Raw genomic sequence first — 14,857 nt, forward strand, 5'->3', positions numbered from 1 at the left:
AGTTTTTGATAAATTTTAGTTATGAAAAAATAGTATCAAAGACAACATTTTTTACATCTTTGACAGTTGTACTACTTCAATAAAACCAGCAGAAATTACTCTTTAAAAAAGAATTTTTTTATTATTAGAAGAAAAAAGAATAATGAAGTGAAAATATGCAGAATCATAATCAAGTTTAAATGCTGGATCTGGAATTGGGAACAGTGACAATATTGAGAAAAATATTGAGTCTTGGCAGTAAATAGATTTTATTGAGACATATTCTAAAAACAACGTGTGAAATTTTTGATAAAAACTGTTTAAAAGATGGTTTTGACAAATTTGTAAAACGCCTCAATATAAATAATAGATTCCAATGTATAAATTGAATGGTAATAATTTAAGTAAAAGATTAAAACATTCAAAACTATAAGATTCTTGTAAACGCAGTAAACTGAAATTGTTCATAATCTCATTCAAGTATCTGTAAAAAAAAGATGTAAATTATTGATACTAACTCCTAATATTGTCAGTGCTAATGAAAAAACTTTATTAGCATATTTTTATTTACATATCATGCAGTAAATAGTGAATAGCTCACCTAGATGATAAAATTTTTATTCCAGTATATAAAGATCCATTACATTAATTTTTTTGATGAAAAATCATCTGATGAATTAAAAGCTATATGTCTTAGTCAGTACTGCCACATCTTAGAATCTGTGAGGGTACCGCTCACCCTGGAGCTTTGCTCTATGCAAATGTTGTTCACAAGAAAACCTATCTGTGAATGTTATTACAGCTTTATTCATAATCTCCAAAGCCTAGAAACAACCAAGATATCTTTCAACAGATGAATGGAAAAACTTACATTAGATAAACATACGAGAGTACACTCATGCAATGGAATACTACTCAGCAATGAAAAAGAGCAAATGCAACACATAACATATGAGTAAATCCTAAATGCATTTTTCTTAATGAAAGCAGCCAGACCCAAAAGATCACATATTGTTTGATTCCATTTGTATGACATTCTGGAAAACGTAAAACTATAGGGATGAGAATAGATCAACAGCTGCCAAGAGTTGGGGAGGAGGAAAGGGGTAAATACAGAGTCTATGAATGGAATATTTAGAATGATGGAACTCTTCTGTATCGTTCTGTGGTGGTAACCACATGATTCTTTGCATTTGTCAACCAATAAGAATGAGCTTTACTGAATGCAAAGTAAAAAATAAATAAGTAAATAAAAATCTACCAGAATTACGGGGGAGTCCAGGATGGAATGCAGATTGTGACAAATGAATCTGTGTTACAAATAAATGACAAGTACACTTAGGGGGATTTGGGGAAAAAAGGAGTGGCCCTAAATAAATTTGGACCTAAATAAATTTGGGAACAGTATTTTGACTGAATACTGTAAGACTAAAGACAAAAAGAACTATGTATAAGCACTATACTCTAGTTGGTAAATGTGTTTCTCACAGAGAAATGACTTGGCAATTCCAAAACTTATAACATGTATAGTAGGTTTGAACCAAAAAGTAAATCTTTGGTAGATAATAGGAGGCAGATTTCATACTGTCAGAGAAGGAAATTACAATTATGTGAAAGAGAAAGGCTAATAATGAGCCCTGTGGTGCTGGATTAGATTAGGAGATATCCATGAACTCATGTATATTTTAATAAATACATAGTACATACAGCAATATATAGAGGTATGTGGGTATACATGAGTTAATACACATCCATATATTCCTAGCTGTTTCCACGGAAAGGGACTAGAAACTGGGACACCCCAGCAGCCACAAGCACATCTAGCACCTAAATGGTGGTTTTTAAACCCCATTATACAATAAAAGAAATTTTGAGATCCTTGGAGAAATGGCTGGTTCTAGGGCTAAAGCAGAGGAAAATGTACTCTAAGATCCTTGTGATCTTGTGAAAGTTACTGAAATTTGTGCCATAGCTGCTTCATTACTAGCATGGAGAGTTATATTGGATAGTCAATAAGATCCACTTAAATGTGAAAATTCTGTGTCTAAGAAAATGAGAGGTTCAACTTTGCCAAATATTGCATGTCTAATCACTAAAGAAATATATGGCAAAAGAAAAACCCAAGAGGAGAGGCTTTGAAATAGAGCTAGATCAAAAGAGAGTCAACAGTGGGGGCTTGGTGGCACAATGGTTAAGTTCACGCACTCCACTTCGGTAGGTTCCGATCTTGGGCGCAGACTTACGCATTGCTTATCAAGCCATGCTGTGGCAGGCGTCTCATATATAAAATAGAGGAAGATGGGCACAGAAAAAAAGGGAATCAACAAAGACATAAGTGTCCATGAGAGTTTGGAGTCAATATTTTCTGTTTTTATTTTCACTTAAAACTACATCTTTAGGGTGCCGGCCCGGTGGCGCAGCGGTTAAGTTCGCACGTTCCGCTTCTCAGCGGCCCGGGGTTCGCTGGTTCGGATCCCGGGTGCGGACATGGCACCGCTTGGCGGCCATGCTGTGGTAGGCATCCCACGTATAAACTAGAGGAAGATGGGCACGGATGTTAGCTCAGAGCCAGGCTTCCTCAGCAAAAAGAGGAGGACTGGCAGTAGTTAGCTGAGGGCTAATCTTCCTACAAAAAAAAAAAAAAACAAAAGAACAAACAAACAAAAAAACTACATCTTTAAATCATTTCTGTCTAAAATTACAAACTTGTGCAAGCCAATTCCTATAAGATATCTCTGAAGACTTTGCCTTTATTTAACAAGAGAAATGCTATAATAATTTGATGTTTATTAAGTTAATGTCAGTAACTCAATCACTCCTATTTTCTCTTTTTCTAAGTGTGAGTCCAAGTTCTAGAAGCAAATACATTCCTCTCTATACGTAAGTAATGTTTCTTAATGTTTTAAAATTACTAGATTTAGATCTAAATTGTAGCTATTTTCAGCTCACTCATGTTTATAATTCACTTTTTTAAGACAACTCATGCTTTCTAACGGATTTCTGTTTCCTAGCACAGTGTCTGTTTAATGTTAGAATTTTCATCAAAGGTTTGTTGAAGATTTTGATAAAAGAAAAAAGGGGGAGTGGTATTCTTCTGTTTTCCCAAATTGGTTATTTTATGAAATAAAATACCTTGGATGCTACTAATATTGAGTGTAGTCAACCAGAAAGCCTTTTATACTTGATGCAGAAGATATGATGTGCTCACTGACACTGGAGTGCAGGAAACGTATCCTCTTACTTTTTAAAATTTAAATCTGGCTTTCCATGGAAGGCAAGGACGTGCATCATCCACCATTTTGGGGTCTTTTCTGCTTTAGATCAAAGAATAACCTTGTGTCTTAGTCTGCTCAAGCTGTTATAACAAAATACCACAGACTGGGTGGTTTATAAACAACAGACCTTTATTTCTCATAGTTCTGGAGTCTAGAAGTCTGAGATCTGGCTGCCAGCATGATCGGGTGAGGGCCCTCTTCTGGATCACAGAATTCTTGTTGTATCCTCACATGGTGGAAGGGGCAAGGGAGCTCTGTGGGGTCACTTCTAGAAGAACACTAATTCCATTCATGATGGCTCCACTCTCGTGGCCTAATCACCTCCCACCTCCTAATACCGTCACCTTTGGGCATTAGGATTTCAATATACGAATTTTAGGGAACACTCAGATCATAGTACCTTGGAACAAAGTAAATCCAAGAAAATGAAGGGGTCTGGATCCTTCCACCCCCATTAGTGTTGCCTCTTCTTCTCTGCAATAGAGTTGATAAGTCTTTCTACGAGTGGAAGTGCCTCAAGGACACTCTCTGACTGATACCAACTCAGTCTTGTCTTAGGCCCCCAAAGGCACATGGCTGGTTGCCCAGGATTCCTGGACACCTGCCCAGGTTTCCATTTCCTTGGGAGCCCTCTTAGCTCTGGCAGATACCAGTATCTGTCTTGCCTCAGGCCTCCTTCCAGTCTCCAGTGAAGGAGTTGTACCAGGGTTGCAGAAACAATCTATTTCCTTGCTCAAAAACACAAATCAGTTGTTACTCTTACTCTGGACAAAACTTGAGATGACAAGAGCCTGGCAACTCTTACTCTGAAAAAGGGAAAGTCTCCTTTATTTTTTTTAAAGCAAACTTTTTCCATCATCGTGGATTTTTTTCTTTTTGCATTTTCGGTTTTTGATCTACTTTGGCAAATAAGATTTCCTTTGGAATTTAGGACACTGTTTATCTATTTCTTCTATGTTTCTTATAAACACATGTCATCTTTTCTTTTCACCCTAACAGTGGTTATGTGCAGTCTACAAACGCTGATGACATTGACAACCCCATCACATCTCTAGCCAAGCCGCGGAGCTCTAAAATTCTTTATACAAACACAAGTTGGTGAGTGCCACTCATAATTATTCCTCTTACTTTATTAAGGATGAAACATGGTGATCGGCTTTATTATAAATGGACAAATAAAAAATGGCCTGCTACTGAGCATAGCTTAAGAAGAAAGGTATCTGTTTCTTGAAAGAGCTGTAATTTGTCACAAAGGAGATTACAGTTTTGGGCACTGACTAACCTGGGCACCTTGTATTATATTATATTATATTATATTATATTATATTATATTATATTATATTACATTACATTATATTATATATTATACATGTATGCACAATATAGGTAACATTTTAATATTCTATGTTACATATATAATAGGTATATGTGTACAATATATTTAATATATATACAGGTATGCTTCATTTTATTGCTTCACTTTATTGTGTTTCACAGATATTGTGCTTTTTACAAATTGAAGTTTTGTGGCAACCCTGCGTCGGGCAAAATGATGCCATTTTTCCAACAGCATTTGCTCATTTAGTGTCTCTGTGTCACATTTTGGTAATTCTCGCAATATTTCAAACTTTTTGATTATTACATATGTTATGGTGATCTGTGATCAGTGGTCTTTGATTCTACTACTGTAATTGTGTTGGGGCACCATGAAGCATGCCCATGTAAGATGGCGAACTTAATCAATAAATGTTATGTGTATTCTAACTGCTCTACCAATTGGCTGTTCCCCTGTCTCTCTCCCTCTCCTTGGGTCTCCCTATTCCCTGCGATGCAACAATATTGCCACTAGACCAATTAATAATGTGACAGTGGAATAACTGGATCATATGGTATTTCTATTTTTAATTTTTTGAGGAAACTCCATACTGTTTTCCATAGTGGCTACACCAATTTAATTTTCCACCAGCAGTGTTTAAGGGTTCCCTTTTCTCCACATCCTCTCCAACACTTGTTTTGTTTTTTCTTTTTTTAATAATAGGCATTCTATTATTAGGTGGTGAGGTGATATCTCATTGTAGTTTTGATTTGCATTTTCCTGGTAGTTAATGATGTTGAGCATCTTTTCACGTGCCTGTTGGCCATCCACATATCTTCTTTGGAAAAATATCTCTTTAGATCCTCTGCCAACTTTTTAATTTAGTTTTTTGTGGTTTTAGTCTTGAGTTGTATGAGTTCTTTATGTATTTTGGATGTTAACCTCTTATCAGACATATGATTTGCAAACATCTCCCAGTCGGTAAGTTATCTTTTCATTTTCTTGATGTTTTTCTTAGCTGTGCAGAAGCTTTTCAGTTTGATGTAGTCCTATTTGTTTATTTTTTCTTTTATTTCCCTTGCCTGAGGAGATATATCCAGAAAGATATTGCTGAGACTGGTATCACAGAACATACTGTCTATTATAAACCAATGTTACCTCAATAAAAAATAAACAAATAAATAATCCTACAATAATCTCTAAGTTTTCAAGTGAAAGGAAGAGTTGCACGTCTCTCACTGTAAATCAAAAACTAGAAATGATTAAGCTCAGCAAAGAAGATATGTGGAAAGCTGAGATATGCTGAAAGATAGGCCTCTTATGCCAAACAGTTAGCCGGGTTGTGAAGGCAAAGGAAAAGTTCTTAAAGGAAATTAAAAGTGCTACTCCAGGGAACACATGAATGATAAGAAAGAGAAACAGGCTTATTGCTGATACAGAGAAAGTTTGAGTGTTCTAGATAGCGGATCAAACCAGCCACAGCATTCTCTTAAGCCAAAGCCTAATCCAGAGCAAACCTCTAACTCTCTTCAATTCTCTGAAGGCTGAGAGAGGTGAGGAAACTGCAGAAAAAATCTTCGAAGCCAGCAGAGGTTGATTTATAAAGTTTAAGGAAAGAAGTCATCTTCATAACACAGAAGCGCAAGGTGAAGCAGCAAGTGCTGATATCGAAGCTGTATCAAGTTATCCAGAAGATCTGGTTAAGATCACTAATGAAAGTGGCTGCACTGAACAACAGATTTCCAGTGTAGATAAAATAGCCTTATATTGCAAGAAGATGCCACCTAAAACTTTCATAGCTAAAGAAGAAAAGTCAATGCCTGGCTTCAAAGCTTCAAAGGACAGCCTCTCTTGTTAGGGGCTAAAGCAGCTAGAAACTTGAAATTGAAGCCAACTCTCATTTACCGCTCCAAAAATCCCAGGGCCCTTAAGAATTATGCTAAATCTACTCTGCCTGTGCTCTATAAATGGAAAACAAAGCCTGGATGATAGCACATGTGTTTTCAAGATGGTTTACTGAATATTTTAAGCCCACAGTTAAGAACTACAGCTCAGGAAAAAAGATTCTTTTCAAAATATTACTGCTCATTGACAATGTACCTGGTCACCCAAGAGCTCTGAAGGAGATGTACAACGAGGTTACTGTTGTTTTCATGCCTGCTAACACAACATCCATTCTGCAGTCCACGGATGAAGGAGTAATTTCGACTTTAAAGTCTTATTATTTAAGAAACACATTTCATAATGCTATAGCTGCCATAGGTAGTGATTCCTCCGGTGGATCTTGGCAAAGTAAATTGAAAACTTTCTGGAAAGGATTCACCATTCTAGATGCCATTAAAAACATTCATGGTTCATGGGAAGAGGTCAAAATATCAACATTAATAGGACTTTCAAAGAAGTTGGTTCCAATCCTCACGGATGACTTTGAGGGGTTCAAGACTTCAGTGGAGGAAGTAACTGCAGATGTGGTGGAAATAGCAAGAGAACTAGAATTAGAAGTGGAGCCTGAAGATGGGACTGAATTACTGCAATCTCATGATCAAACTTGAACAGATGAGGAGTTGCTTCTTATGGATGAGCAAAGAAAGTGGTTTCTTGGGACAGAATCTACTCCTAGTGAAGATGCTGTGAAGAATGTTGAAAGCCAACAAAGGATTTAGAATATGGCATAAACTTAGTTGATAAAGCAGAAGTAGAGTTTGAAAGGATTGAATCCAATTTTGAAAATTCTACTGTGGATCAAATGTTTTCAAACAGCATTGTGTGCTACAGGAAAATTGTTCGTGAGAGGAACAGTCAATTGATGCAGCAAACTTCATTGTTGTCTTATTTTAAGAAATGGCTGCAGCCACCCCAAACTTTAGCAACCACCACCCTGATCAGTCAGCAGCCATCAACATTGAAGCAAGACCCTCCACCAGCAAAAAGACTATGACTCGCTGAAGGCTCAGATGATGGTTAGCACTTTTTAGTAATAAAGTGTGTTTATGCAAGCTATGTACATTTTTTAACATAATGCTATTGTACACTTAATAGACTACAGTATAATGTAAACGTAAGTTGTATATGCACTGGGAAACAAAAAAAATTGTGACTCACTTTATTCTGATATTTGCTTTATTGCAGTGGTCTGTAACCAAACCCACAATATTTATGAGGTGTGCCTGCATTTGCTTTTACCAATGGGAATACTGAGGCTCAGAAATTACTCCCCTATGATTCACAGGACACACTGCTGGAAGTTGAAGTCCTATGCTCTTTTCCTTATGTCACTGAGATGGTAAACATCATGGATGTGATACCATCACTTTCTGTAATGACTGACAAACTTGCAGAAGATTTCATGCAAGGCCATAGTATGAATCAGGACAGTAGTTTAAATGTTAATTGATTTCTATTTTTTTAAAACATGAGACAAACAAGTTAAATTTCACATTAGCTGTTCTCAGACCTATTCTGTTATTGGTTAAATGCAATACTATGTTCTACAATATTTTGAATTTTCTTATGTTATCTATTTATACTATCTAATTCTTTCGACTACTAGGCCAAGCTATAAAATATGCATCAAAACTAGCTTTGGTTTTAAAATATAGTTATGTAACTTATTCCACTTAAATGTCTAATTCAACTAAAAGAAAAGATAAAAGAGTACCTAAAATGGTCCAAGGTCTGTGCTAACAACTGTGGTAATATAAAGATAGGACAGACAAAGACTTTGCCTTCACGTTACTTAAAATTCTGAAGGGCCAGTAAGCTCTGGACACAAACAGGTGTAAGAAACAGCAGGCTGAGGCCAGGCTCCTGCAGAGTGAGCTTAGTGTTTCTGAAGAGCACTTTCACCCCCAGGCCTTGGAGGTGAGGCCCTTTGAGCTGAGCCTTGAGGAAGGATCAGTTGGTGTGATTCTTCCATAAATTCTGCAAGGAAATTATTGCTATTAAATGTAGTTATTCTGAAAATTTCAAAGAAAAATCTTAGGGAGAAAATCACTTAAAAAATATTCTGCAGACATAAAAATTTAATGCTGTTTCTCCCTTGAAATGTGAGTTTGAATTTTGAAATGTTTTATAAAACATTCTTGCTAAAGAATTGAAACATATTCTTCAGGTCATTCTTCAAAGAGAGTGAAGAGCAGTCTGGCAGTACTTTTAAAGTTTGATGTAAAACATACCATTCAACTTTAACAACTTTGAGAGCATGCCTTTCTACCTCATCTTGCTGAGAGTTTCTGTTTTTAAGGAAGTCATATTATGAAGGGATAGCGCATAAAAATTGAAGACGTACTTATCCGATTTGGGCACTAGGGGGCCTCCAAGGCTGCAAAGTTTCTCCTTTTGATTAGGTTTCAATTTTTAGTATAATCTTAAACTTCTAACACAAAGAAATGCCTCCCACTTTTATTATGAGAAAGATGTAGTCATACGCAACACATAAAGTAAAATAATGAATAAATGCCTGTGTGTCCCCTGCCAAGCTAAAAAAACAATATTTACTAAAATTAACTCTTAAGCCACCTGTGAGCTCCTCCCAGCCTCATCCTTGGATTCCCCTCCCCAAGCCAGAGGTCATCACCTTCAGACTTTGTACCTGTCCTTTGCTTGCTTTGCTTTATAGTTTTATTACATATACTTAAATCTCGAAACAAAATATTATGTCATTTCTACACTTCATTGAACTAAAAAGCAATACAATATGATGTTATTTGCATAAAGTCCAAAAGCCAGAAACACTTAAACTTACTACCTTTGTGCTAAGTAGGGAATAGAGTATCGTCATATTCTAAAGCAAATACAGCTCTTCTTTTAGTTTCTCATCTTAAACTTTCTTAAAAAGAAATATCTATATGACATTGTTTGAGGGTTCTTCTCATAATTCATGATACTTAATCATGCTGGGGAGCCGTACTGTTCCTGCCCCTTCAATAAGAAGCCATATTTCAGACAGAGTCAAGGCCACTGACTCTTGAGTTCAGACAGTTCCGTTGTTGGAATCACAATTTCCCTAAAAAGGTGAATGTTTTTCAAATTTCCCTCATTAATTGGTTTTGTTTTCTGGTCACCAAGTCATCTGACACGCCCAGTATTTTTTATATTGGTAGTGATTGTACTAAGAGTCTAAAGAATAGGGGTTTTTTTTAATTGTAGAAATGAATCTGATTACTATAGAAAAAAGTACAGAAAAATTAATCACAATAAGAACATAACCAAACTCTCCCACAAAAACATAACTATCATTAAGATTTTGGCACCTTCCCATCTGTTATATACATTTTTAGTGTTGCTTTTGTATATTTATATCACTATGCTCGTATCACATAAATAATTTTTACCACCTGAATATTACAACATCATCATGGGTACATGTTATCATAAACTCATCATAATTTTTATTTTTGTAGATGTGCTGTCATTGACTAGTTCATTTAGATTATCCATGTAGATTCTTTCCATTTTTTTGTTATGGTAAATAATGCTATCAAACACTTTTTATATGAATGTTTTTCATCATTTGGAATTATTTACTTAAAGGAGATTCCTGCAAATGGATTATGGGGTCAAAATATATAAATGTTCTTGTGCATATTGCTAAATCATTTTCTAGAACTTTTGTATAAGTTTACAGTGGAACCACTGTATGTGCTCAATGCCTGTGCTCACCTTCAACGCTAGCATTAAAGCTCAGCAAACATCTTTTTTTCCCATTGTGAAAATAATTCAAATATTTCTGAAGTGTAAAAAGTAAAATATCTCTTCCATTTTCAATCCCAATATCTATTTTTTAGTCTTTTTCTCCAAGCACACGTGAATGTCTGCAATGTATAGGTACATGTATACTGTTACGCGTGCATGCATATATGGGGGGTGGTGTGTGTGTAAGGTTAAAAATGCAATAGACATTTTTCCTGACACTATGTAGGGCTATTAAAATATTTTAATGGCTGCATGATATTCCACTACAAGGCTATATTATAGTTTACATAGGCCAAGTAATTACTACATTTTTTTTCTGTCGTAAACAATACTGCAATAAAAAATCTCTACATATATCTTTGCATAGTTATACATGCATTTCTGTAGAACAAATCCCTAAAAACAGAATTCTTGTACAAGTTTTGTCATTAAAATTAAAATATTTTCTAAGTTGGTAGGCTAGTCCAGTTGCTAAAAAATATTTAAAGTTAAGGAACTCAAAATATTAATGCCGTTTCCACTGCAGTTCCTAACTTCTAACGTGACTAGTTTAGGAACTAGTCTACTAGTTCCTACCAGGAGGAGTACCCATTGCGTTCAACAGGAATCCTTGAACTACAGTTAAACAGCTTTTGTTTGTACCTTCAACAAATACTTATTGTTAGCTGGATCAGGATACTGCTTAGGAATTTTTAAAAAATGATACAAAGTCACTTCTCACTTACAATCTGTGTCAAGCAAAAAGTTAAGGTAAAATTAATATACAGATGCCCCCTTTTTCTTTCCAAATCTGATTTTCTATACTTCTCTTGAATATAGGAGCCATAATCTTTGCAAGAGTTTAATGAACAAGGTTGAAGAGAAGTTTGTGTTCTCTTAGTAATTATTTTGTATTTCCACGTAGTTTCAAATGCTTTGCATTCGTGAGTCATCTGTGCAAAGCATCTGGCTATGGAATGAGATGTAACGGCAGATCTGTGCAAAGCAGGGTCTGAAAGCATACAATCCTGCCCTTTCCTAAGAAAATGGAGTGAGCTGCTGGAAGAGCGTTTTCCTTTGTGATGAACTAACTGTTGGAACTTTGTGAGATCTTATGTGTGTGCATCTCACCTGGTCCAGCTCCTTGTTTTACCAACGAGGAAACTGAGGCTCGGAGAAGGAGAGGCACACGCAGAGCGACAGGGCAGACTGAAGTGGAAGCTGGCCGAGAGCCCGAGCCTTCTGACCCCAAGCCTGGTGCTTTCCAGACACCATTTGCCTGTTTTCCCAAACAGCCAGACACCTCCGCTGTGCTGTCTCCCACTAGGTTGTCATCTTTTATTTCAGTACTTCACAGGGTTTCATATTTACTGTGACTTTAACTCAGTCACCTCTGTGATGAAGCACTTGTGAGAATGAGTGATTGTCCAAAATGGACCCCCAGGCGGATGCTGGTCAAGATCTGAGATGGAGGGAGGGGGGCCTTCCTGCCAGTCCCCAGTGTGTGTTGCACCTTAAAAAAAAAAAATCTTACCACAGCCCAGATTAAAGAATGAGGCTATGAATAGCAGTTCCTTACATTAGCCTGACACTTCTGCCTTTTCAGAGAACTTTCACATCTACTCTCTCATTTGTTTTTCAAAATAGTGCAATGAGGCCAGAGGTGCGGGAACAGGTTCCATCCCCATTTTACAGATGAGGAGGCTGAGGGCAGAGCAAATGATATAAAGAGCCCCAGATCACTCATTTCGTGAGTGGCTAAGAGAGCAGTCTCCTAATCCCCAGGCAAACTCGCCCTGAACCCACAGGGACATGCCCTCTGCCTCTGGTGGCTAAGTGCTTCCTGGGGCTTCAGCCCCACTCTAATATGAAGGCTTTGGGTTATTTCTATATCCCCTTCTAAATGGAAGAGGTGAAGTTTCTAACACAGGAAGAGAAAATCTATCCACTAGATGATGATGATAATATTAAAGCTATAATTCCTGAACAAATCTGGGGGCTACAGCATCTTATCACACTCAGAGAAACACAGTCCAGTGACAAGAATGATTCTGATCTTACTTGGATTTCTCATTGAACATTAAAGCAAACAAATCAAAGCTCACCAGCCTTCCGTGCTTTCCCTCCCAGCAGCGCCCCACCCTCAGAGCTTCCTGTATGACCTCTTCTCTCAGTCACCCCAGAAGGCCCAGCCTTGCCCCTCTGCTGCATCTCCCTCTGCTTTCTTCCCACCCTCCCAGTCCTGCTTCCCCTCCCACCGCACCTGCACTATGCCAGCACTGTACCCAGGTAACATTGCCCCTAGCCCTTTGCAAGGGAGCTACAGTCCCTCTGACTGTGGGCAGAGTGTGGCTCAGAAACTTCAATTCTGCGTTTAAGGTCACTTGGCTGTTAGGGGCAGCCCTAGAGTTAAATGCCAGCTGCTCTGACACTGTGACCCCACACCTCTTTCTGTACTCCTCTTACACGCTCCCTCTCTTACTTTGCATTGATGGTGTTTGCCCCATTTGGGTTCTTTAAACTTCTAGACGTACATTTTCTCTGAAGTTGCTTATTAATGTGAAAGCTGTCAGGAGCCAGGCCTGCTTGATTTCTGCCTAAATCTGTACCTCCCACAGCATAGCTCTCAATAAAAGATGGTCAAATTGACTTGAACCGGCACTTATACCCACACTCTGAATAAATGCTGTCTGCTCTGACCTAGCAAATCTCTCCTGGCTAGGCTGGAAGCCCTGAGTGTGTGCGCACAAGGGGCATTTCCCATCCAGGCCTTCTGAGTTGGGGTCAGTTCTGCCACTTGCCAGCTTGGTTGGCTTTGGGCATGTTATGTAGACTGTCTCTGCCTCAGTTCTTGCGCCTATAAAATGGGCATGATAATAAGACCTATGACACAGGTTATTGCGAGAATTAGATAAGTCAATTCATGCAAGCAAATAAAAGGGTGCCCGGGATGTAGCCCATAGTACAGAGAGAGAGGCTATGTGCACAGTGAAGTTCTAATCCACGTACACATTACATATACTCTACCTATAACATAGCTTTTTCCACTTTTTCTTTATTTTCTATTCAGCTTTTAATTACACACCATCTGTGCTCCCTTTTGCTAACTGATTTACTAAACTTTCTATTTTCTAAAGTTATTTAATTTCTATTTTATTATGCTTTGTTGAACAAAACCAATTAGTTGTAAACTTAGGCAATAATTTATTCAACTTTACCCATTAGTGATCAAAACCAGGCTTATTTTGGGAGTCAGGTTAGAAAAGAAGGTGTTCAAAGGACTAGACGCTATGGAGCAAAGACAAAAATCAAAACGTCTCTCATTTTTAAATGGGCTCCTGCCTGTGTCTGCCCTCCTCAAATGAGGGAGGTCGCCTTTGAACATGCAACTAATCTGAAATCTATTTTAAAGTCTGTCCGTTTCAGTATCTTCAATACCTTTGTTTCCCCATCTGAAAGATAATGTCCGCTTTCAGCCGCAGGTCTGTAGGCTGCCCCCCACAGACTACTTTCTTCATGTAAGGCCAACTTGTTGCGCTTAAGATGGAAAAGCTCCGCTTGTGATACCCCTGCAAAAGGGCTAAATGGAATGGATTTAGAAGCAGCCTGGGCGAGGACTTTCATTTTCAAATAGTTGGCAGTTTATTATGCAACTGAATTCTCAAGCATAAGCATCTTATCTTTAATTCAGTACTTGTTCATGGTTTGTTATTATTAGATAGGATGTAATACAATATAACATCGTTATTATAATGTAATGAATAATACCATTTAACATCCATTACCTCTATGCTACAAGGCACGTATAGCTGTATGATGTTTCATATCCAGCCTTTCTTGTGATTGACAAATTGCTTGCTTCCATCTTTGACTTCTTAACTGCTCTAATGGAAGGCTATGACTTTAGAGGCATTTTAATTCTGCAGGTGTTTTAGGGGCAGTGGAAAAAACCTCTCACACAGAGGAAGGGGATTTCCTTTGTAACATGCATGGAAGCTTCAGTGAATGTTTAGGGGAGAGACATACACATGAATAATTTTGCCCCATTTTTTGTTACCTCACTGACATACGGCTACACTCCTTCAAGAAAATTCCAAGAAATCCTAAATGGCACTGCCTGGAATTTGGCAACACTAGTTTACTCACCCAGGTCCCTCCAACAAACCTGAAAATGGATCTCTAAGACAGAGACTTCCAAACTTTGTGGCACACTAGAATTACCTGGAGGGCTTTGAAAACCCCAGTTCCCAGGTCACACTGCTGACCAATTAAATCAGAATATCTGGGGGTAGGAGTCAGGCTTGGGTACCTTTTAAAAATCCCCATGAATTTTCAGTAGGCAACAACTTTGGAAAGCACTGTCTTATCTTTACAGCCACCCGTGCTCGAAAAACTTTGCATTCTCCACCTACTGGGCTCCTATTTTGTAAAATCTCGCATTTCAACTAAAATTAATTGAGCTCCTACTCAGTGCTAAAGATTTGCTGGCTGCTTTCACATTCGCTTAACCCCGGGAGGGCCCCTGCGAGGGTGGTGGTGTTCTCTCCCTGCTACACTTGACTGAACTGAGGCCCAGAGGGCTTTCCTCACTTGAGTAAAGTCTCAGAGTTGGTTC

General features: G+C 37.8%; 1 protein-coding gene across 1 annotated transcript in view; it reads left to right on the forward strand.

The window, feature by feature from the left end:
* SPATA48 (spermatogenesis associated 48) overlaps positions 1–14,857 on the forward strand; it is a 52,701-nt gene that overhangs the window by 30,820 nt on the left and 7,024 nt on the right. Inside the window, exons 6-7 of the mRNA XM_046669111.1 lie at positions 2,818–2,859; positions 4,254–4,352. Of these exons, the coding sequence (XP_046525067.1) occupies positions 2,818–2,859; positions 4,254–4,352 (141 nt within the window). The remainder of the gene's footprint in view (positions 1–2,817; positions 2,860–4,253; positions 4,353–14,857) is intronic.

Source organism: Equus quagga, chromosome 8 (assembly GCF_021613505.1).
Source record: "Equus quagga isolate Etosha38 chromosome 8, UCLA_HA_Equagga_1.0, whole genome shotgun sequence".
Lineage (NCBI taxonomy): Eukaryota > Metazoa > Chordata > Mammalia > Perissodactyla > Equidae > Equus > Equus quagga.